This window comes from Syngnathoides biaculeatus, chromosome 2, assembly GCF_019802595.1.
Source record: "Syngnathoides biaculeatus isolate LvHL_M chromosome 2, ASM1980259v1, whole genome shotgun sequence".
NCBI lineage: Eukaryota > Metazoa > Chordata > Actinopteri > Syngnathiformes > Syngnathidae > Syngnathoides > Syngnathoides biaculeatus.
Window position 1 is genome coordinate 37,747,925 of NC_084641.1, and position 24,108 is coordinate 37,772,032.

The following is a 24,108-nucleotide window of genomic DNA, read 5'->3' on the forward strand; positions in this document are numbered from 1 at the left end:
CTTAAATGGTTCAGGTCCTACTTGGAGGAAAGGAGCTATTTTGTAACCAGTGGAAGTGCTCAATCTCAATAAATGGCAATGACATGTGAGATCCCTCAAGGGTCAGTTCTTGGACCCCTCCTGTTCAGCCTGTACATGCTACCCTTGGGTCGAATTTTCCAGAACTTTAGTTTTGACTAGCTATGCAGATGACACACGGTTATATTTAGCAGTGATGACGATATTACAATTTAGGTGTTGCCACTGTCTAAAGCAGATAAATAACTGTCACGAGCAAGCGATTTGGGGTAGGACCCAAATGCAGGACTCCGAGGCAGGGACATGATTTTCAAGGACAGTTTACTTAAGGCAGAGGTCATACACAGGAGAGCAGTCCAAATGAGCAGAAGCACAAAAAAAACATGAGGCAACAAGGCAAAGTCCAGAGGGGCCAGCGGCCAAGGACGAGCGGGCGTAGTCTGCTGACGTGGAATGTAGGGTGCACCCTCATCGACCTGGGTAGTCTAAGTGATACAGCAACCGGGTTAATGATTTTGGTGATCGGGAACGGACCAACAAACCTGGGAGCGAGTTTGCGGGATTCCATCCGCAGCGGAAGATCCTTAGTGGAGAGCCACATCCGCTGCCCCACCCTGAGTTCTGGTGCGGCTCTCCTCTTGCAGTCTGCTGCGGACTTGTAGATCTTGCCCATGCGCAGCAGCGTCCTCCGGGCCGCCTCCAATTGCCGATTGCAGCGACGCACCACTGCCAGGGCCGACGGCACCGCGGAGTCTGTGGCCAAGGGGAGAAACAGAGAGGGGGGATAGCCGTGCACAACGTGGAGTGGAGCCATACCCGTTGAAGCGGATGGCAGAGAGTTGTGGGCGTACTCTACCCATTTGAGGTGCTGGCTCCACGTGCTCTGGTCCCTGGACGCCCAGCATCGAAGCCCGGTCTCTAATTCCTGATTTACCCTCTCTGTTTGGCCGTTTGACTCCAGATGATGGCCCAAAGTTAGACTGGCCGAAGCCCTGATGAGGGTGCAGAATTCCTTCCAGAAGCGGGCGCTGAATTGCGGGCCTCTGTCCGAGACGATGTCCTGGGGGAACCCGTGATAGCGGATGACCTCGTCCAATACCAGCTGGGCTGTCTGCTTGGCTGACGGGATCTTCGGAAGTGGCACGAAGTGAACCATCTTGGAAAATCGGTCCACCACAGACAGCACAACAGTGTTACCCTGAGAGAGCGGCAGGCCGGTGACGAAGTCCAACGCGATGTGTGACCACGGGCGGAAAGGGATAGACAGAGGCCGCAACTCTCCTACCGGTCGTAAACTGGACGACTTATTGGCCGCACATACCGGACAGGCATTGACGAAGTCCTTCACGTCCTTGCTGAGGTTGGGCCACCAGAACCTCTGTTCGACCACTGAACGCGTTTTTGCCATACCCGGGTGGCAGACCGTCTTGTTGGTGTGGGCCCAGTTGACGACGTCTCCCCGCAGCGACTGAACGACGCAAAGGCGGTCCGACGGACAATCCGCGGGTGGCGGAGTCTCTCCCAGGGCCTCCTTCACCCGCGACTCGACCGCCCAGGTAAAGCCGGACACGAAGCACGCATCTGGCAGGATAGGAGGATACGCCTATGATTCCGTGCGCCCTCCCTCGTGGATCCATGAGAGTGCGTCCGGCTTGCCGTTCTTGGCGGAAGGACAGAGTAAAGTGGAAGCGGGTGAAGAACAGGGCCCACCTGGCCTGGCGGGCGTTCAACCGCTTTGCGGACTTCAGGTACTCGAGGTTCTTGTGATCAGTGAAGACCACGAACGGCACTTGCGAGCCCTCCAGCCAGTGTCGCCACTTCTCCAACGCAGTCTTGACCGCCAGAAGTTCGATCTCCCACGTCGTAGTTCTTTTCTGCCGGGGTCAGCTTCCTAGACAGGAACGCGCACGGGTGGATCCTTCCATCCTTGGGACTCCTCTGAGACAAGATGGCTCCGATTCCCGAATTAGATGCGTTAACCTCCACCCTAAACTGGTTATCTGGGTCCGGAACAATGAGAATGGGCGCGGCGGTGAAACTTGCCTTAAGCCTGCTGAAGGCCTCCTGGCAGGTCCTGGACCACGCGAAGACTGTGTGTGGCGAGGTGAGCGCATGCAGAGGAGCGGCCATGAAGCTGAAGTTTCTTATGAACTTCCTGTAGAAATTAGCAAATCCTAAGAACCTCTGTGCGTCCTTCCTGCTGGTGGGAGTAGGCCACCGCAGCACCGCGTCGACATTCTCGGGGTCCATACGTATCTCTCCCTCCGCCAGGACGAAGCCCAGGAAGGACACGGATGGTTGGTGGAACTCACACTTTTCTATATTTATGAACAGCTGGTGCTGCAGCAGACGCCGGAGAACCCATCTGACCTGTTGGCTGTGAGAGGTGAGGTCTGTTGAAACGATAAGATTGTCGTCAAGGTATATGAATACAGTCTTATTCAGGAACTCGCGAAGCATGTCATTAATGAAGTTTTGAAAGACGGCCGGGGCATTGGTTAGTCCGAAGGGCATCACGAGATACTCGTAATGCCCCGTGGGAGTGTTGAAAGCCGTCTTCCATTCGTCGCCTTCCTGAATCCGCACCAGATGATACGCGCTGCGCAAGTCCAGTTTGGTGAAGATCCAGGCTCCTTGGAGGAGTTCAAAAGCCGTAGCGATCAGGGGCAAGGGGTAAATGTTCTTGACCGTGATGTCATTCAGTCCTCGGTAGTCGATGCAGGGTCGCAAAGTGGAATCCTTCTTCTTAATAAAAAAAAAAAAACCCTGCACCGGCTGGCGAGGACGACGGGTGAATGAGTCCGGTTGTCAGGGACTTCTCGACGTACTCCCTCATTGCCTGGTGCTCTGGTCCTGACAAAGAGAACAGTTTCCCTCTGGGGGGTGAGGTACCCGGGAGGAGTTCGATAGCACAGTCATAAGGCCAATGCGGCGGCAGAGATTTTGCCTTGGACTCAGAAAAAACCTCCTTTAAATCCTGGTAGCAAGAGGGCACCGTGGCTAATTCTGAGGCGGTACTAAGTTCAGCAACTTGAATCCCTCCGTCCTCCCCGGCGGCGAGACACTGCTTGTGACAGTCCTCACTCCATGCCATTATCCGACCCGTGACCCAGTCAATGTTGGGGTTGTGTCTCTTGAGGCACGGGCTCCCCAGGATTATATCACTGCTGCTAGAGTTAAATACGTGGAAACTAATGCGCTCTGTGTGCGTGTCTGGAAAGTCCATATGTAAGGTTTGTGTGCGGTGTGTAACCCGGCAGAGGAACTTGCCGTTGGCAGCGTAAGCAATACGAGGACGTTGTGTGGGGAAGGTCGCAGCACGCAACGCTTCGACCACCCGAGGATTTATAAGGTTAGCATCTGAACCGGAGTCAATGAACGCGATCACTAAGCACGAGTGAGAGTCTGTCCCTACGGTGAGGTGCAAAAGCGACCGCCCCGACTTAGCGACAGTATACCGCACACTCACCGTCGTCGAGATCCCCAGGTCGGTGCGCTTCGGCCGAGCCGGACAGTGGGCGATTAAGTGTCCAAGACGACCACAATAGAAACAGCGGCCTTCTCGTCGCTGGCGTAAGCGTTCCTCCGCTGAGCTGCCGAGCCCCTCCACTTGCATGGGTTCCAACGTAGAAGGCAACGTGGGCGGCCGGGAAGCGACCGGGCTGCCCCTCTCCGTCTCCTCCTCCATCATGCCGTCCATCTGCCCCTGCACGGTCACGCGCTGATCCACCTTGAGGGCCAGTGCGATGAGGGCGTCCAGCGAAGGCGGAAGATCCATGGCAACGAGGTGGCCACAGATCTGTGGGGAAAGTCCCTGGTAAAAGGCGTCATGGAGGGCCTCCTTGTTCCTTGACCGCCAGAGCCGCGTACTGGAATACTTGGGTGAGTGCGCAGACGAACGTCGTCCATGAACGGCAGATCTCAGAGTTGCGACTCCACTCTGCAGTGGCCCACGCCCTCCCCGTCATGTGGGAAATGACAAAGGCGATTCGGGAACGGTCCGTGAGGAAAGCGGAAGCCTGCAGTTCAAAATGGAGATCGCACTGCGCCAGGAAGGGCTTAACGTTGCCGGAGTCACCTGAGAAACGTTCTGGTCGGGAGAGCGGAGTTATGCCGGCACGGGAGGGCTCTGTAACAGGTGGACTCGGAGCAACAGGCGTAGTGACCATCGTCGGTGTAGCAGCCGCGCTAGCTTGGGACGCTAGCCACGCTTCCAGCCGGGCACAGGTCTCATGGATACGTTGATTCGTTACCTGGAGAGCAGCCTCCTGCTCGACCAGGCGTCTGCCCTGGACTTGCAGCGAGCAGTGGATGGCCTCAGAGTCGGCTGGGTCCATGTTTTGGCCAGATCGTTCTGTCACGACGAGGCTCGAGGGCGGACCCAAATGCACGACTCCAGGGGCAAGCAGGTAGAGTACAAAAGCCTTTATTCAGTCTGAGGTCTATGATCAGCAAGTCAGTCCGTAAGAGTAGCAGTAGCAGAAGAGGCAGGCTTACTTGGATGGTGCGGGGACAGGCGAGGGTCCGTACACGGCAGGTCAGGTAGACAGGAGAACGTTCAAAGCAGGCAGAAGTAGCGACGGAGTCAGGCTTACGAGGTGAGTCGGAGAACGGGCGAAAGTCGATACACACAGGTTGTCGATCAGGGATACGAGAGTGCTGGAACGGGACATGAAGCTCAACGATCTGGCGGCGGACTAGTTGTCCCCCGTGTCCTATAAGTACCGGGTGTACTCAGCCCAAACCAGTGTGCAGGTGTGTGCCGACTAATTGGCTGACCACACGCAGCCTGGGTAGGATGCCAGGAGCATGACATACAGTGGCTTCCAGTCAGTTTTAGAATATATTTTAAACTTCTGCTACTGGTCTAAAAATCACTAAATGGTTTAGGTCTTCCTCTCCTTGAGCCGTCACCTTAATGTGTTGGAGGGGTTTGTTTCCCAATGATCCTTGGAGCTAAGTTGTCTGGGCCTTCACTGGTAGTGTCACCCATGGCAAACGGGTTCAAGGTGAGGGACCAGAAATTGTGCACCTCCATAAACCCCGATTATGAGTAAATATAATGGCTTCAGGATTCCCTTGCTCTGACGTGTGTCACTGGGGTGCCCCCTCTGGAACAAGGCCAGGAGATGGGTCTCAAATCCAAGCGCCTGGTGGGCAGGCCTGCACCAATGGGGCTTGGCCAGGCTCAGCCTAAAAGGGTGATATAGGTCTCGCTCCCCATGAGCTCACAACCTGTGAGGGGTGCCATAGGGGTTGGGTGCAATATTAGCTACGCGGTAGCTGAAGGCAGGGACCTTGGCAATCCAATTCCCGGCTACAGAAACTAGCTCGAGGGACACAGAATGTCCCCTCTCGATCAGGGAATGAGAATGGGGTATCAAACCCCGTGATATGGGCTGTTCTGTCACTGTATGACCGGTGTCAGAGTTTGGTCCGCATTGCTGGCAATAAGTTGAACTCATTTCCGGTAAGAGTTGGAGTATGCCAAGGCTGCCCTTTGTGAGCGATTTTGTTCATAACTTTTAAAGACAGAATATCTAGGTGCTGCCGCAGTGGAGAGGATGTCCAGTTTGGTGGTCTCACTATTGTATTTCTGCTCTTTGCAGATGATGTGGTTCTGTTGGCTTCATCAAGCCGTGATCTCCAACGTTCACTCGAGCGGTTCGCAGCGTAGTGTGAAGCAACTGGGATGAGAATCAGCACCTCCAAATCTGAAACCATGATACTCAGTCGGAAAAGGGTCGCATGCCCTCTCCCGGTCAGGGATGAGATCCTGCTCCAAGTGGAGGAGTAGTCAAAATCCCCAAAATGCTTCGTTGCTTTGGCGTTGTATAACCACTGAAATTCAAACTGTTTAGACGTTTTACCACTGTGGCATAGAACCATGAAACTATCCCTCATATCAATCCCACTCCTTCATTGACAATAGTTAGTGTACCAGTTTTTTTTCTTTTCTTTTTTTTGTCCAACTAACTGACTGTAATGAATTGATGTAGCAAATCATTTTCAATCATCTGAAAACTAATTCTCAAGGCAAAAAAAGTGTGGCCACCCATGATCGAGCACTGGACACATGTCCCTCCGTTCGTGAAAGTCAAGATTTACCTGGGAAAAAATCCATTGGAAAGTGATCAAAACACAATGGACGGAAACAACGTGATCAATTATTTTAAATCCAAAGACCTAGGCAATTACCTAATGCCTAAATGTTGTGGGGGTAAGCAGTCATTGCTGTCACTTGTGCACCTTTTCCAGTCACATTTTCCCTTTGCTCGAAACACTTTGTTAATGTACTTTGACACAGTGGTCTGTGAGCATCCAGCTTCTTTGAAATTTCTTTTTGAGACATTTTTCTGGGTATAGAGGGTGTCAATGATCGTTTTCAGCACAACTGTCCAGCCAGCAGTCTTCTCCATGATTCTGAAGTCAATTAAGCCAGACTGAAAACATTTAAGGGCTAAGGAAAATCTCTGCAGGTGTTTTGCATTAATGAGATGAAAAGATGCTGTCTTGTTATGATATTGTAATTTTGTGAAATAGTGGCTTTATTTATTAGTTGTCTTTCTGCCATGTGCATCAAAACTGAAACAAATACATTTCCTCCTGCCTGAAATTGGCAACAATCATCCCCATCTCCACAAAGTCAGCCAATGACAGTCTGAATAAGTACAGCCCTGTTGCATTTTGCCCGTGATCATGAAGTGCTTTGAAAGGCTGGTTGCTCGTCACATTTGGGATTCACTCCCTCTGTCATTTGACCCTTGTCAATTTGCCTACAGATGAAACTGGTCCACTGAGGACACCATCCAAATAACTCATCACATGCGCTCCACATGGACCACCAGGGGAACTATGCAAGGATTCTCATCATAGACTTTAGCAGAGCCTTTAATACCATCATCCCAGGTATTTTCGTTGACAAATGCTCTCTCTAGTTGGACTATCCCCGACATTTGCTGCTGGATAAAGGGCTTTCTCAAAAAGTGTCCACAATCTCTCAGATTTGGCCCATACCTCTCTTCCACCTCCCACCACCAGCACCGGCTCCCCTCGAGGTGTACTGAGTCCTCTCCTGTACTCTCTGTACACACAGGATTGCACACCACCCCATCCCAGCAACTCTGTTATCAAGTTTGCTGATGATACCACCGTGGTTGGGCTGATCTCCGAAGAAGATGGCGCCTACCAGTGTGGCAGCCTTCGGCACGTTCTCACTGGTATTGTTTGTGTTTGTGTGTTTTTCAGGGGTCTTGGGACTCAAGTACACAAGAGAGGACTTGTTAACCATCAGAGAGTCTTCTCTGGACTTTTTTTTTAACACACTCGACAATTTGTTGAATCTTTTTCCGGAGTTACTTCTCGGCACACTCTTCAAGGCTGTGCATTGGCGACGAAGGGTGACGCGAGCCGGTTCGCAACTTATACTGCTCAAAAGGGGACATTGACTAACGCTCCCGTTGATTCATCTTGTGAACCTACACTCTCTAGCCAACAAAGTGGATGAACATCTGCTTCTGATCAACACCTGCAAAGACTTGGGACGTTCTGCCGCTCTGTGTTTCACAGAGTCTTGGCTTCGTGGACACATCCTCGATGGTGCTGTTGTGCTACCTGGCTTTCATCTTTACTGTGGGGACCACGTCTCAAAGCTAACGCAGAAATCGAAAAGCGGTTGAATATGCTTTTATATCAATGAGAAATGGTGCAGAGACCTTACACAGCTCAGCACTGCAGTCCGCTTTTAGAGTTGCTGTTTTTAAACTGTAATCCATTTTATTTGCCATGTGAGTTCACATCTTTCATCCTAGTCGGTGTTTACATTCCGCCTCAAGCTAGCATGAACGCAGCACTGCTAACACTAGCCGAGCAGATAAACAAGATTGAGAAAAAACACCCAGATTCGCCCCTCATTATCCTTGAATATTTTAACACAGCTAAACTTAACCATGATCTCCCTAAATATAAATGGCATGTTAAATGTCCAACAAGGGCAAATAACACTCTAGACCATTGTTATACATCCATCAGAAATGCATATCGTGCAGTTCCCCACGCACCCATTGCCTCCTCTGATCCCTGCTTGATGTACTTAATACCTACATACAGGCAAGCACTTAAATGTGCAAAGCCTTTAGTAAAATCAGTTAAAAAGTGGGACCAACAAGGCGAAATTAGAACTTCAAAGCTGCTTTGATCGCACAGACTGGAGTGTCTTTGAAAATTTGGCGCACAGCCTAGATGAATTCATGGATATTGTTACAGTGCATGTCAGTTTCTGTGAGGGGGTATGTGTACTTATAAAAACGTTTTGCACGTTCAATAACAACAAGCCGTGGTTTTCAGACAGATTTAGACAACTGCAGCAAAGAGATTGCGTATCGTAGTGGGGACAGGGCCCTCTTCAATCGCATTCGAACCCAGTTGACTAAATAAATTAACATTGCAAAGAGGGACTATCCAGTTAAACTGAGAAAACATCTCGGCACTAATGACTCCAAATCAGTTTGGTACGGATTACAATCGCTCACTAACTACAAGTGAGGTTCTCCCCCAGTAGAAAACAAGAGCGTGCTAGCCGACGACCTAAATACCTTTTACTGTGGATTTGAAATAGACACTTCCACACCACGCAACCACCAAGCCCCACCACAAGCTGCACCACGATTGTCATGAGCAAGGCTTGGTTACTGCCAAGAGGGGCGTGGCCAGGCCACTGCTCTTGGCAGAGACACCTGTCACCAGTCACAGCTATTTCACATTTAAATTCTAATTAGAATTAATAGCATTTAAGTTGGAGTTTTTGTCACTGGCATTTGCCAGTTCATTGTATTGTGTTAGTGAGTTGCATTCCATGCCTGTGGGATGCTCCGCTTCTACGCGTAAGTTAGAGTAACCCTAGTCACAGCGATTCTGTACCCTTTTTGATCCTGTCCTGTTGAGTTGTTAGTATGCACCATAGTCATCGGACCTTTCTGCATGTCTTTGGATCTTGCCTAGCCTAGCGTTTCTGTGCCTGTGCCTTGTCAGACTGCTACGCTGTGTATGACCCAGTTTCAGAAATAAACCACATTGAACATTATGCCTCTACCTCGAAGTCCTGCATTTGGGTCCGCCCCCACACCGGACAGAACAAACTGCCAGTACAGGACCCAGCGGGAAAGGCATCGCCAGGCACATCGCCGGGGACGCTGTCAGCCCAAGGACCAAGCATCTCCTATTTGGGTGGGCTCCGTTATATTGTCCTCTCCTGCGTGGTCACCCACACCGCCCGTACGTCATAATTATGTGCCAACTACAACCCCTTCACCACCGCATATCCTTTTGGACTCAGATTTTTCGGACTTTGAGGAAGACCTAAATCTATATGATGGGCTACCTGACTGTGATCCGGACATTACCTGTGAATTTCATTTCCCTACGATCAGTCCCAGTCTGTTTGTGTCGCCGCCCGGCGCCTCCAACTCACAAGTGCCTTCGCCCGGTAGGTCCAAGTCCGAATACACCTATCCTTTTTTGGGAACCCGCTTGGCAATCTACCCTGGTCCTCCGCGTAGTGGCCAAAGAAGACACCCAAGCAGGGTGCCCCCTTGTGCCTCCCGCTGAGCAGCGACTAAGACATCGCAATCGTCCATCCACGCCTCGCCGGCATTGACTAAGCCGGCGGACCCGGAACTTATGGCGAAACTTCCTGCCCGGAGGTAGGAGGGGTCCGCAACTCTCGAGATGCAGCGACCCGAGTATCACAAGGTCTTCTATCGTGAAATGCGGGCAGAAATAGAGGAGCCGAGTACCAAACTTAAGGTCGTCACGGACCAGGTTTGCCGGGAATTAGATAACCGGCTGAGCTACGCCCACGTCGCGGTTGCTACAGACTCGCTGCTGTCCCACACTGAGCCCACGGTAGCAACCGACCCGCTGCCGAGCCAAGTCCACGGTGCGGTAGCCACAGACTCGCTGCCAACCCAAGCTCATGTCGTGGTGATGATAGATCTCCTGGTGAACCCCGCTCACCCCGCAGTAGCTACTACTGAGCCAAGCCCACGTCGCAGTGGCGACTGACCCGCTGCCGCGCCTCATCCATGTCACGGTAGCAACAGACCTGCTCCCGTGCCACACCCATGTCGCGGTGGCGACAGACGTCCGGGTGAGAGTCGAAGTAAAATGGCGGACTTGGCGAACGAAGACAAGCCTGCCATAGCACCTCCAGGGTTTGTTTTCCAAAAAGACAAAACTCAGACGCGATCTGCAGAGGGCTGAAGTGCAGAGGATGGAGAGGATTCTGATAAAGACGAGACAAACACTACTTTCCTCCAGTGAAAAGGGAGAGGACTTTATCATTCCCATTGCTCCATCCTGTTCCCAGGAGGAATGTTTTCATGTCCCCCAGTTTTTGCAAGTCTCCCACCGGGAACTCTGACTCTGAGCCAGACGAGAAGCCCGTTGGGTTCCGACTAAAGCCACTGACTCTCATTTATGGGCAAGCGCCCAGTTCAGGTGTGCCAAGTCAGAAACCGAAAAAGCAATAACACAGCATTCTGCGGCCTGCGGTTCTTCAGGCGCCACTCACAAAATTCCCTGCTCCTGTCCCAGCGGCGGCGACGACTTCTCGGCCGCGCCCCACTCCTATTCAGGCGGAAGCAACGACGACTCCGTGGCCGCCTCCCACTCTTGTCCCGGCACTGGGAAAGGCTTATAGCTTGCCTCAAGTTTCTGTCTCAGCGGCGGCGCAAAGGCTTGTTGCCAGCTGCACGTTCCCATCCTGGCGGTGGCGAAGGCTCGACCGAACCTTGGCCGCCCACCTACCAAACCTCGGCAGCAACCGATTCCCGGCTGTATGATCCAAACTCAGTGGCGACTGGCCCCCAGCAGTCACACTATCACGGACTTGCACGCAACGCGAACTAGGTCCAGAGCAGGCAGGATCCTTTCGGACCCTCCACATCCTGGCCACCAGCTCCTTCTGTGGGGAAAGCACTAGAGATCAATGAAAGTCAAAAGTAGTAAGCATTCGAAAAGGTTTTTTCCCTCTGGCAATTAAGTCATTAAATTCTTGATCATAGAACCTACTATTTTTGTGCCTTGTGCCATGTTTGGACACTCAGAGCCTGCTGGTCCAATCAGTATTAGTATATATAATTACATTAGTATATGTCATGTCATTATCCAAGCCGCTTATCCTCACAAGGGTCATGGGAGAGCCGGAGCCTATCCCAGCTAGCTTTGGGCGATTTTCTGAAATTCAACTGGCTACAATTCGCTGTCTAAAATTCAAAGTCTGTGCCACCAGGCAGGGTTACTCAAGGTCAGAACCAAACAGCCAGCCAATTCAGTTATGCTTTCTTAGTATGTGCTGTTACGGGACTAAGAAAGCGTTACTGCAATTGGCTGAGTGTTCGATTCTGACCTGAAGGAACGCTGCCTCTGGCACAGGCGGTGAATTTTAGAGGGCGAATTGTAGCCAGTTGAATTTCAGACAGCGAATTGTAGCCAGTTGAATTGTTAACATTGAAAAGTTACACTGAAATACAACTATTGAAAATGTGATCACTTTACATTTTGAATTCAAATCCTGTTTTCTGTGCCATTTCAAATTCAAATCCTGAAAGCACATATTTACTTCCATATGATATTTTCCCTCGAAATTATGTCCCGAAAGCAAATTTTCAGTTTCAGAGGAAACCGTGGTTAGCACTTTTTTTTTTTTTTATCATTTATTGGCTGACCCGATTATCCCATCAATCCATTATCCAAGTTGCTTATCCTCACAAGGGTCATAGGAGAGGTGAAACCTATCACAGCTACCTTCAGGCAAAAGGCGGACTACACCCTGTACTGTTCGCCAGTCAGTCGCAGGGCAGATATCGACACCATCACTGAGTGGGAATCGACCCCACGCTGACTGCACCAAAGTCTGGTGTGTGTACCACTACACCATCAGTGACTATATTTATATATATAAATATTTTGTAGACCGCACTGTTCGTCACTTGAAACTGATCCCTTTGCACAATTGACATTTTTAACATACTTAACTACAGTGAAGAAAATAAGCATTTGAACACCCTTCTATATTTTACGTTCTCCCACGTAGAAATCATGGAGAGGTCTGAACTTTTCATCGTAGGTGCATGTCCACTGTGAGAGAGATAATCGAAAAAGGAAAATCCAGAAATCACAATATCTGATTTTTTTCATGATTTTTTGTGTGATACAGCTGCAAATAAGTATTTGAACACTTGAGGAAAACTAATGTTAATATTTGCTACAGTAGCCTTTGTTTGCAATTACAGAGGTCAAACGTTTCCTGTAGTTGTTTACTAGGCTTCCACACACTGCAGGAGGGATTTTGGCCCACTCCTCCACACAGATCTTCTCTAAACCAGACAGGTTTCCAGGCTGTCACTGAGAAACACATAGTTTCAGTTCCCTCCAAAGATTTTCTATTGGGTTTAGGTCTGGAGACAGGCTAGGCCACACCAGAACATTGATATGCTTCTTACGGAGTCACTACTTGGTTTCCCTGGCTGTGTGCTTCTGGTCATTGTCACGTTGAAACCCCCAACCACAACCCATCTTTAATACTCTGAGCGAAAGAGGTTGTTCCCCAAAATCTCCCAATACATGGCCACGGTCATCCTCTCATCCTGTCCCATGTGCAGAAAAACACCCCAAAGCATGATGCTACCACCCCAATGCTTCACAGTAGGGATAGTGTTCTTGGGATGGAACTCATCATTTGTCTTCCTCCAAACACAGTTAGTGGAATTATGACAAAAAAGTTCAATTTTGGTCTCATCTGACCACAAAACTTTCTCCCATGACTCCTCTGTATCATCCAAATGGCTATTGGCAAACTTAAGACGGGCCTTGACATGTGCTGGTTTAAACAGGGGAACCTTCTGTGCCATGCATGATTTAAAACCATTCCTCACCTTTCTAAGGATCATTGAGACCCCACGAGGTGATATCTTGCATGGGGCTCCACTCCGATTGAGATTGATCGTCATATTTAGGTTCTTCTGATTTCTAATGATTGCTCCAACAGTGGACATTTTTCACCAAGCTGCTTGGCAATTTCTCTGTAGCCCTTTACAGCCATGTGAAGTTGTACAATTTTGTCTCTGGTGTCTTTGGACACCTCTTTGGTCTTGGGCATGTTACAAGTTTGAGTCTTATTGATTGGATGGGGTGGACTGGTGTCTTTATGCAGCTAACGACGTCACACAGGTGCATCTGATTCAGGATAACACATGGAGTGAAGGTGGACTTTTAAAGGCAATTCTAGGAGATAGACAGGTGTTCAAATACTTATTTGCAGCTGTATCACAAAAAAAAATCATTAAAAAAGTCATACATTGTGATTTCTGGATTTTTCTTTTTAGATTATCTCTCTCACAGTGGACATGCACCTAAGATGAAAATTTCAGAACCCTCCATGATTTCCAAGTGGGAGAACTTGCAATATAGCAGGGTGTTCAAATACTTATTTTCTTCACTGTATATATATTTTACATCTTGCGTGTCTTATAAGGAATGTTCCTATCAACAGAAATGTCTCTTGTTCTTTGTTCTTGTTGCTATGTTGTTTCTTGTTCTTTGGTCTGAATGTCGTACTAGGGCAGCACTGAGCACTGTCGAAGAAAAATTCCTTGTGTTTTTACACACTTGGCCATTAAAGATGATTCTGATTCTGAGATAAGTCTGCCTACAGAGATGAACTTGTCAAAGTGGTGTTTAGTGAACAACCTCACACTGCACACCAAAAAAACGAAGGAAATTATCCTGAACTTCCTGGAATGCGACATGGACCCGGTCATATCATGTCACCAAAGGCTTTTGATCCATCCATCATCCAAGCCGCTTATCCTCATAAGGGTCATGGGAGAGCCAGAGCCGAGCCCAGATATTTTCGGGCGAAAGGCAGACTACACCCTGTAGTGTTCGCCAGTCAGTTGCAGGACAGGTATCAACACCATCACTGAGTGGGCCTTGATCCCACGCTACCTGCGCCAAAGTCCGGTGTGTGTACCGCTACACCGTCAGTGACAGTAAAGGCTTTTCATTTGATTTGAAATAGAGACCTGAAATATTTAACTTTGTGTTGGAGTTGGGGGCATTGTGACTGTGACAAATATATGAAATATGACTAATTACTGCCAATTTATAGTATACAGTACATAGTACATTCCTTTTCCACACCAGCTTTGTGGTGAATTTGGTCTCCTGATGTCAAAATAAGACAATGTGTGGAGGGGGGGGAGAGTTGATATTGGTTATGTAAATGGGGATGTTCCAAAGTCAATTCTTCTTCTTCTTTTCCTTTCAGCTTGTCCCGTTAGGTGTCGCTACAGCGTGTCATCTTTTGCCATCTTAGCCTATCTTCTCCATCTTCCTCTCTAACCCCAACTGCCCTCATGTCTTCCCTCACCACATCCATCAATCTTCTCTTTGGTCTGGTCTTCCTCTAGCTCTTTTGCCTGGGAGCTCCATCCTCAGCACCCTTCCACCAATATACTCACTCTCTCGCCTCTGAACATGTCCAAACCATCGAAGTCTGCTCTCTCGAATCTTGTCTCCTAAACATCCAACTTTGGCTGTCCCTCTAATGAGCTCATTTGTAATCCTATCTAACCTGCTCACTCCGAGCGAGAACCTCAACATCTTCATTTCTGCTACCTCCAGTTCTGCTTCCTGTTGTTTCTTCAGTGCCACCGTCTCTAATCCATACATCATGGCACCACTGTTTTGTAAACTTTGCCCTTCATCCTAGCAGAGACTCTTCTGTCACATAACACACCAGACACCTTCCGCCAGTTTTTCCAACCTGCTTTGACCCGTTTCTTCACTTTCTTATCACACTCACCATTGCTCTGGATTGTTGACCCTAAATATTTGAAGTCCTCCACCCTCGCTATCTCTTCTCTCTGTAGCTTCACTCTTACCCCTCCACCTTTCTCATTCACGCACATATATTCTGTTTTACTTCGGCTAATCTTCATTCCTCTCCTTTCCATTGCATGTCTCCATCTTTCTAATTGTTCCTCTGCATGCTCCCTGCTTTCACTGCATATCACAATATCATCTGCGAACATCATGATCCAAGGGGATTCCAGTCTAACCTCATCTGTCAGCCTATCCATTATCACTGCAAACTGGAAGGGTCTCAGAGCTGATCCCTGATGCAGTCCCACCTCCACCTTAAATTCCTCTGTCACACCTAACGCACACCTCACCATTGTTCTGCTGCCATCATACATGTCCTGTACTATTTTAACATACTTCTCTGCCACACCAGACTTACGCATGCAGTACCACAGTTCCTCTCTTGGTACTCTGTCATAGACTTTTTCTAGATCCACAAAGACACAATGTAGCTCCTTCTGACCTTCTCTGTACTTTTCCACTAGCATCCTCAAGGCAAATAATGCATCTGTGGTACTCTTTATAGGCATGAAACCATACTGTTGCTCGCAGATACTGAGTCTGGCCTTCACTATTCTTTCCCATAACTTCATTGTGTGGCTCATCAACTTTATTCCTCTATAGTTCCCATAGCTCTGAACATCCTCTTTGTTCTTAAAAATGGGAACCAGAACACTTTTCCTCCATTCTTCAGGCATCTTTTCGCCCGCTAGTATTCTGTTGAATAAGTTGGTCAAAAACTCCACAGCCATCTCTCCAAATTGCTTCCATACCTCTACCGGTATGTCATCAGGACCAACTGCCTTTCCATTTTTCATCCTTTGTCGTGCCTTTCTGACTTCCCCCTTACTAATCATTGCCACTTCCTGGTCCTTCACACTTGCCTCTTCAACTCTTCCTTCTCTCTCATTTTCTTCATTCACACTACTGGCACCAGTCAACACATTTCCATCTCTATCCTTAATCACCCTTACCTGCTGCACACCCTTCCCATCTCTATCCCTCTGTCTGGCCATCCTGAAGAGATCCTTTTCTCCTTCTTTCGTGTCCAACCTGGTGTACATGTCTTCATATGCCTCTTGTTTAGTCTTTGCCACCTCTACCTTTGCCCTACGTCGCATCTCGATGTACTCCTTTCGCCTCTCCTCAGTCCTCTCAGTTTCCCACTTCTTCTTCGCTAATCTCTTTCCTTGTATGACTCCCTGTATTTTGGGGTTCCACCACCAAGTCTCCATCTCCCCTTTCCTACCAAAAGACACACCAAGTACTCTCCTGCCTGTCTCTCTGATTACCTTGGCTGTCGTTGTCCAGTCTTCCGGGAGTTTCTGCTGTCCATCGAGATCTTATTTTACCTCTTTCTGAAAGGCCGCACAACATTCTTCATTTCTCAGCTTCCACCACATGGTTCGCTGCTCTACCTTTGTCTTCTTAATCTTCCTACCCACCACCAGAGTCATCTTACACACTACCATCCTATGCTGTCGAGCTAGACTCTCTCCTACCACTACTTTACAGTCAGTAATCTCCTTCACATTACATTGTCTGCACAAAATATAATCCACCTGTGTGCTTCTACCTCCAGTCTTGTAGGTCACTATATGTTCCTCCCTCTTCTGTAAATAAGTGTTCACTACAGCCATCTCCATCCTTTTTGCAAAGTCCACCACCATCTGTCCCTCAAAGTTCCTTTCCTGGATGTCGTACTTACCCATCACTTCTTCATCGCCCCTGTTTCCTTTACCAATATGTCCATTACAATCTCCACCAATCACAACTCTCTCGCTGTCTGGGATGCTCAGAACTACTTCATCTCGTTCCTTCCAGAATTTCTCTTTCAACTCTAGGTTACATCCTTCCTGTGGGGCATAGCCGCTAACCACATTATACATAACACCCTCAATTTCAAATTTTAGTCTCATCACTCGATCTGATACTCTTTTCACCTCCAAAACATTCTTAGCCAGCTCTTCCTTTAAAATAACCCCTTCGCCATTTCTCTTCCCATCTACTCTGTGGTAGAATAATTTAAACTCTGCTCCTAAACTTCTAGCCTTACTACCTTTCCACCTGCTCTCTTGGATGCACAGAAGATCAACCTTTCTCCTAATCATCATGTCAACCAACTCCTGAGCTTTTCCTGTCATAGTCCCAACATTCAAAGTCCCTACATTCAGTTGTAGGCTCTGTGCATTCCTCTCTTTCTTCTGACGATGGATCCGGTTTCCTCCTCTTCTTTTTCTTTGTCTTCGACCCAGAGTAGCTGAATTTCCATCGACGCCCTGCAGGTTAGCAGTGCCGGGGGCGGGCATTGTTCACCCGGGCCACGACTGATCCAGTATGGGATTCTTTAGATGAATGCTCATATTTGTTTTGCACAGTTTTTACGCCGTAGGCCCTTCCTGACACAACCCTCTGCATTTATCCGGGCTTGGGACCGGCCTACAGATTGCACTGGGTTGTGCCCCCATCGGGCTGCAGTTCCAAAGTCAATGTGATTCATCAATTGCTCGAAAATGTATTGGTGTTTTTGGAAATTTCATTTTTTCAAGCAAAAAATGCATACAAGTAACTCCTATCCATCCATTTTCTGAGCCACTAATCCTCATGAGGGAAGAGGGACTGCTGGAGCCTATCATAGCTGTCATCGGGTAGGAGGCGGGGGCCACCCTGAACTGGTTGCCAACCAATGGCAGGACACATGGAGACAGACAACAGTCACACTCACAATCACACCAAAGGGCAATTTAGAGTGTTCAATTAATGTTGCATGTTTTTGGGATGTGGGAGGAAACTGGAGTACCCAGAGAAAACCCATGCAGGCACGGGGAAAACATGCAAACTCCACACAGATGTGGCCGGGATTGAACGCGAACCTCAGAACTGTGAGGCCAACATTCTACAGCTGCATCACTGTGCTGACTATTAAGATGTTTGTGAAATATGGACTGGTGGCACGGTGGATCAGATGGAAAGTGTTGCCTCACAGTTCTGAGGTCCCGGCTTCAATCCCGGACCCGCCTGTGTAGAGTTTGCATGTTCTCCCCGTGCCTGTGTGGCTTTTCGCTGGGCACTCCGATTTCCTTCCACGTCCCAAAAACATGCAATATTTATTGGACACTCTGAATTGCCCTTAGGTGTGATTGTGAGTGTGGCTGTTTGTCTCTGTGTGCCCTGTGATTGGCTGGCAACCAGTTCAGGGTGTACCCCGCCTCCTGCCCGTTGACAGCTGGGATAGGCTCCAGCACTACTGCGATCCTTGTGAGGATATGTGGCTAAGAAAATGGATGGATGGACGAAATATGGACCATTCAGCCTGAAAATCTGTAATGCACAGCAAAATTAGAGATAGGTCTTAAGTCGTAACAATAAGTAAAGGAGAGAGAGAGAGAGAGAGAGAGAGAGAGAGAGAGAGAGAGGAGAGAGAGAGAGAGGAGAGAGAGAGAGAGAGAAGAGAGAGCAAGTCCTCGCTAAACGCAGGGAATTTAAAGTTGACAAATAATATTAAATAAAATCACTTACAACAAAATAATTAGTGTACGCTTCATCTATTTAATCACATCACAGCTGAGTAAGAATTAGTCGGAGGAATGGACCAAAGGAAATTGAGTTTAAAAAAAAAAAATCACAAAACTAGCATGCAATTAGTCCACACATAATTCATTTAATAGCAGCAAAAATATTATTCATCGAAAGAGATGGAGAAATACGGACAACAAAGTGCGGTAATGACCGGCAATGTTCGGAGTACTGGTGTTTACACATCCCACTCCATATCAAAAGGTGGCGCTAATACAAAGCAAATCTTGTCATGTGCCCGTTAAACTGAAGAAGAAGGCCCGCGTAGAGTTCAAATCTTTTAGTTTTTTTTTCACCCCTGGCGCTCTTGTACTCATGTGGAACAGGTAGTCTTCTGTTTGCAAATATCCAGAAATGCTTCTATTTTGTAATAATTACAATGATATATGTCTCGATGTATGGTGTCGTGTTCCGTGTGTACAAATCATAGTAAGTTCTGCATTTTGCTGTTGTTGACAGGATACTGGATACTCTTCAGAGCGGATCCATTTACATTCAAATAGATACAATACTTTTTTCGTTATTCTAGTGTGCTTGATTTAATTTCCTGTAAGAAAGCTGTGTTCATTTTGTAAACGACTTAAATTGAGCTGTCCTAAAACGAGTAGTACCTGTCAATTTTTTAAGAAGTGCCAGATTAGTAACCACTTTTTTCATTTTTCTTTGCTATATTTTTTTCTCGGGAGGTGGGTCCGCGGTCTACCTTAGAGACTGTACTTGCTTGTATCTTTTAAACGTAACCTTTTTCAAATACATTGCCAAATCATTGTGGCTATCTTGACGTAAACGGTAATTTTGGGTGTATAGAGCTCGTGCTCTTATGTTACCAAAGTCACGTGACTAGCCATATTGCCAGTCAAACAACGTATTCTTCCAAAAACAAAAACTTGTCTTATAGGACAATGCCCGGAGTTTTGTCTGATATCGTTAAACATTTAAAAGGCGATAATAGATGAAGGTATGTGGAAAAATGAGAGACATATTTGGCATAGAGGACCCATACTTAATGCTGAAGTCGATGTTTTCGCCGATAAGAAAGTAGACTATTAACCCGTTTCCGCTTGTCTTGGACAACTGGATCTACAAATGTATCTGGTGAGTAAATCGTCACGATTTACACAGAAGAGTTTGAAAGCGTATAAAAGTCTGGACGCAAACAAATACTTCGTTGCTGGATCTGTTCTCAATCAAGAATAAATCCCAATAGTGATGGAGCCACTCAGATTTTTTTCAATACAAATACCAATATTTAAATAAATTACCCCCGGTTTTACACGAATTCACGTTCCTTAACAACCCATTCGTGGGCATCGTCCCATTTTTGGGACATCATGATTTTCACGTATTCTATCCTTCAGTATATCAAAATATTTAAGTGATTTAATCTGAAGCCATAATTTGGTATCAGGAGACGATAACATCGGTCAAAGTTAGCAGTTATATTTTGGGATGAGATTATAAATTAGTAAAGATCATATAACTTAACCATAAACGGAAAATAAGTGTTATTTCCTTGATTGTGGTCTGTTAGGAGACGTATCTCAATAAGGCAAAAAATTCCCACCCTACCCATGAATGTGTTAACTATGATTGGGGGGGAAAAAGACCGCAAATCGGCTCCTCCACAAAGAGTGTTGCGGCCACTCGTTAAACTTTGGTAAACCTCTCTGTGACAGGCTTTTTTTTTTTTTAATAAATATGCATTGTTCTCAAATGAGTCCAATGTGTATGTGTTAAAAAAAAAAAAAAAAAAGGAAAAGAAAATAAACGCTGGGATGGGCTTCAGCCCCCGTACACAGAAGCATGTTGCAGCCACACATTAACCTACGTAAACCTCTTGCGAAAGACAATTTTCCTTTTTTAAATACGCATTGAACTCATTTGAGAACAATGCATATTTAAAAAAAAAAAAAGTCATACATTGTGATTTCTCGATTTTTATTTTTAGATGATCTCTATCACAGTGGACATGCACCTATGATGAAAATTTCACACCCCTCCATGATTTCTAAGTGGGAGAACTTTTAATATAGCAGGGTGTTCACGTTCTTACTTTCTTCACTGTACATATGTCTTCACCAGCGTCAGCTATCTTAACTACCTTCTCCCATGTCATAGCATGACTGAACCATATATCAAGTCAAGTTACATTTTCATTTTTTGCCAAGTCTGATTTTTGACATTTTTTTTCACATTTCACAAATCTTCATTATTTTTTTTATCTCTTTATGCATGAGAGAGCCTAAATTAATGAGAAGTGATCAGAAAATGGCGGCACCACAGAAATATTTTGTTTGAAAAAAAAAAAGAAATTCCGACGTTATGATCCTAGTTCTGAAATGTAGGAAATCAGAACCACAACAGATATTTTTTTGGGCCCTATCTAAACAATTAAGGAAAATAAAAATAAAAAAAAGTAGATAATAATCATAATATTGATAATAAGCCAAATAAAATAGAATGATTTATCCGACAACAACAACCTTGACAACAAAGACTGCAGAAGTCAAAAGTCCATTTTTCACCCTTAGGAAAGTATTCTTGGTATTGTCAGAAGCCACCTTACCCAGGCAACGAAATCAAGAGTCTAGCTTGAAGCAACGGTGACAAGTTGTCAATAAAATTGATTTTTTTTTTTTCCCTTGCACTGATATTTTATCAAACCAAATTTATTCAATGATGACATTTAGCCACTGATTGTTAAAGGATTATTTGTTTTTCCAGATTCATAGAATTGTTTTCTTATCAATGGTTAATGCCTCGAGTAATGATCATGTATATTTATTAGGTAGGTCAATTAAGATTAATTTGGCAAGTATACACAATCTAGGGGAAAGTTGAATCCTTAAGTTTAAAATGAGATTTTTTTTGTGTATAACGGAAGTCCAGAAGCATTGAATTGGTATACATTCCCATATTGCATGAAAATCGATAACTGGGGTATTTTAGGTGCATTGCGCACACATTTGATGGAGAAAAGCCCATTTTATGAACAGTGTACTAAAAATGTAGTCATTGGCGAGTACATATTCTACGAGGAGTAGATTTGGATTTTTCGTCATTTTAAATGTATTGTTAAATATCTGTATCCAATAGTTATGGTCGTTTGACATGGAAAGATCTTCTTCCCATTTGGTGATGAGTAGGTGTATTGATTTAGTACATAAAATTATTTTTTAAACGCTTCAAAGATTTCTGGAAGATTTTCCTCGTGCCTGCGTGTTTTTTTTATCTGGGTACTTCGGTTTTCTCCCACATTCCCCAAAAAACATAGGTTAATAGAGGATGCAAAATTTTTGCTGAATGTGGGTGTGATGGTTGTTTATTGATATGTTCCCTCCAATTGGCTGGCCACCATTTCTGGGTGTACCCCACCTCTTGCCCAGAGACAGCTGGGTGAGAGGCTCCAGTACACCCACGACCCCGTTGTGGATAAGCGATACAGAAAATGAAAGAGTACAGTACTTAAGGGATCACCCTTGGTCAAAAACGTATAATTTAAATATAATAGATTTATTGGAGACATGGCGACACAGCTGTAGAGCGTCGGCCTCACAGTTTTGAGTACCAGGGTTCAAATCCCTGTCCTGCCTGTGTGGAGTTTGCATATTCTACCCATGCCTGCATGGATTTTCTCCAGGCACTTTGGTTTCCTCCCACATCCCCAAGACATTCATAAATTGGCCACTCTAAATTCCCCCCCCAAGTGTGATTGAGTGCGATTGTGAGTGCGACTTGTCTGTCTCCATGTGCCCTGCAATTGGCTGGCAACCAGTTCAGGGTGTTCCCTGCCTCCTGCTCATTGACAGCTGGGAGAGGTTCCAGCACTCCCCGTAAGCCTTGTCAGGGTAAGCGGCTCAGAAAATGGATGTATGTATGGATGGAATACATTTATTGTTAAAAACTGATCTTATTATTGGAATATTAGTTATTTTGACATTTTAACTTTGTAGTTTCACTCTCCATGTGAAGGTTTCCCCATCGTAAAATCTTCAAATAAATTGAAGTGTGTTTTTAGTGTGGAGAGAACTCCCAACAGTGTTATCCAGAGTAGTAGTAAAGGGAGGAGCTACCAACAGTCCTACCAGACATTGATGGCAGCTTCACATCTCTGCTTGACAAGGGCCCGAACGTCCCTGCGTCTCAACATAAAAAGAAGAGCACCAAAGTTGGACGATTTCATAGTGAGTCATCCTAAATTGCTTCTCACTTAATGAGAGAGATACAGCTTGTGACTAACTACTCCTTCACTTTTAATAGGATAAGGTGAACCCTCACCATTTGGAGTCGCTGATGAAAAGAGAATGGCAGCTGTCCTATGTCACACCCCTCTACCGATTCCGTTACACCCAGCTGAAGAGCTATGCCAGGCAGCTCTCTGCATTTATGGCTGCAGAGAAGCAACAAGGTCTGGCAGTGGAGGTGGGAGGTACACTTTGCTTTAGTGTCTCCTTCTCTGTGGTTCATGGCCTGGTTGGGACAGATATTGATGCAGAGGCCATCTTAATAGAGGTGAGCAGAGGACTGTAGAGAAAATGCTCATAATGTTAATTTTAAGGACATTTACAAGGTTCATTTGGTTACCCTTTGTCTCTTACTACAGATCTACTCGAAGTCCTTGTTTACCAGCCAGGATGAGTGCCAGAAGACAGTATGGACTGGCTGGCTAGCATGTGTCAATGGCAACCCTGACTACATTAACTCACTTCCAAAAGAGTTTGTCTGTCTACCACTCTTTGGGAGCAGTGGGACTGAGGCACTCACTGCTTTGGTCAAATTATGGTTCCAGAAGAACTTTGACTGCTGCTTTGGATTGTTGGAGATCAGCAACACCAGCTTGCAGTGGTTGGTGGCATTATGGACAAATTGCCACACAGACTCCAATGTCAAGCAACTCAAAATGATTTGGACTCTTCCAGTAGAGCCACTGCTTCATGTCACCTATGCTGTAAACCCAACTGATGCGTGGGAGCTATGGCGTACTATAAGAAGGGATCCACCACAAGCGGTGGAAGAAGACGACATTATTCATATAGACGAGGTAATAAGGCTCATGAAGGGGCTCCTGTGCCAATTCTACCGACACTTCAAGGTGGATCTTTCAGCTGGGAGCCTGAGCCATGTATCCACAGCGCTGGGCACAGCTAAATGTAGCGGAAAGATCAAGGTACCATCATTGGAAAAAGGATTTCCATTCCGGTTTGTCACGCCAAACAAAACAGAGGTCAACAATTATTTGTGCTTTTGTTTCAGATTTCCAACAGCAAATGCATGTCCACCACACTGACGATGCTGACCGAATGTGCCCTCTTCAAAATGCCAATTTAAAGAGACTATCAGGAAGACGTGAAATTCACTGTCAAAGTCCAATACATTTCGTCTTCTTGCTCTCTTAAATATTAGGATTGTAAAAAAAAAGTGTCAATTTTTACCTGTACAAGTCATCTGTGTAGTTTCCACAAACAACCACTTTTTTTCTAGCATTGTTTCTCCATGCCAACTTTTGTAAAAAGAAAATTGTAACCGTAGCTGTTATAAAACATTGTAGAGGGGTACCAATGAAGAACAGATTACATTTTGCTGAGCATC

At 46.4% G+C, this 24,108-nt stretch overlaps 1 protein-coding gene across 3 annotated transcripts in view; it reads left to right on the plus strand.

Annotated features, from left to right (window-relative positions):
• Nucleotides 1–18,746: 18,746 nt before the first annotated feature.
• The window catches only part of cenpl (centromere protein L), a 5,632-nt gene continuing 270 nt past the window's right edge, over nucleotides 18,747–24,108 (plus strand). The window contains exons 1-5 of one of the 3 annotated variants that reach the window (XM_061803095.1): nucleotides 18,747–18,845; nucleotides 22,538–22,703; nucleotides 22,780–23,031; nucleotides 23,123–23,686; nucleotides 23,773–24,108. The exon at nucleotides 23,773–24,108 is cut by the window's right edge and continues 270 nt beyond it. In XM_061803095.1, coding sequence (XP_061659079.1) covers nucleotides 18,835–18,845; nucleotides 22,538–22,703; nucleotides 22,780–23,031; nucleotides 23,123–23,686; nucleotides 23,773–23,847 — 1,068 coding nt within the window. In that variant the 5' untranslated portion in view covers nucleotides 18,747–18,834 and the 3' untranslated portion in view covers nucleotides 23,848–24,108. Of the gene's footprint in view, nucleotides 18,846–18,898; nucleotides 18,949–22,526; nucleotides 22,704–22,779; nucleotides 23,032–23,122; nucleotides 23,687–23,772 lie in introns of those variants that run through there. The other 2 variants (XM_061803105.1, XM_061803085.1) reach the window with 2 other exon arrangements.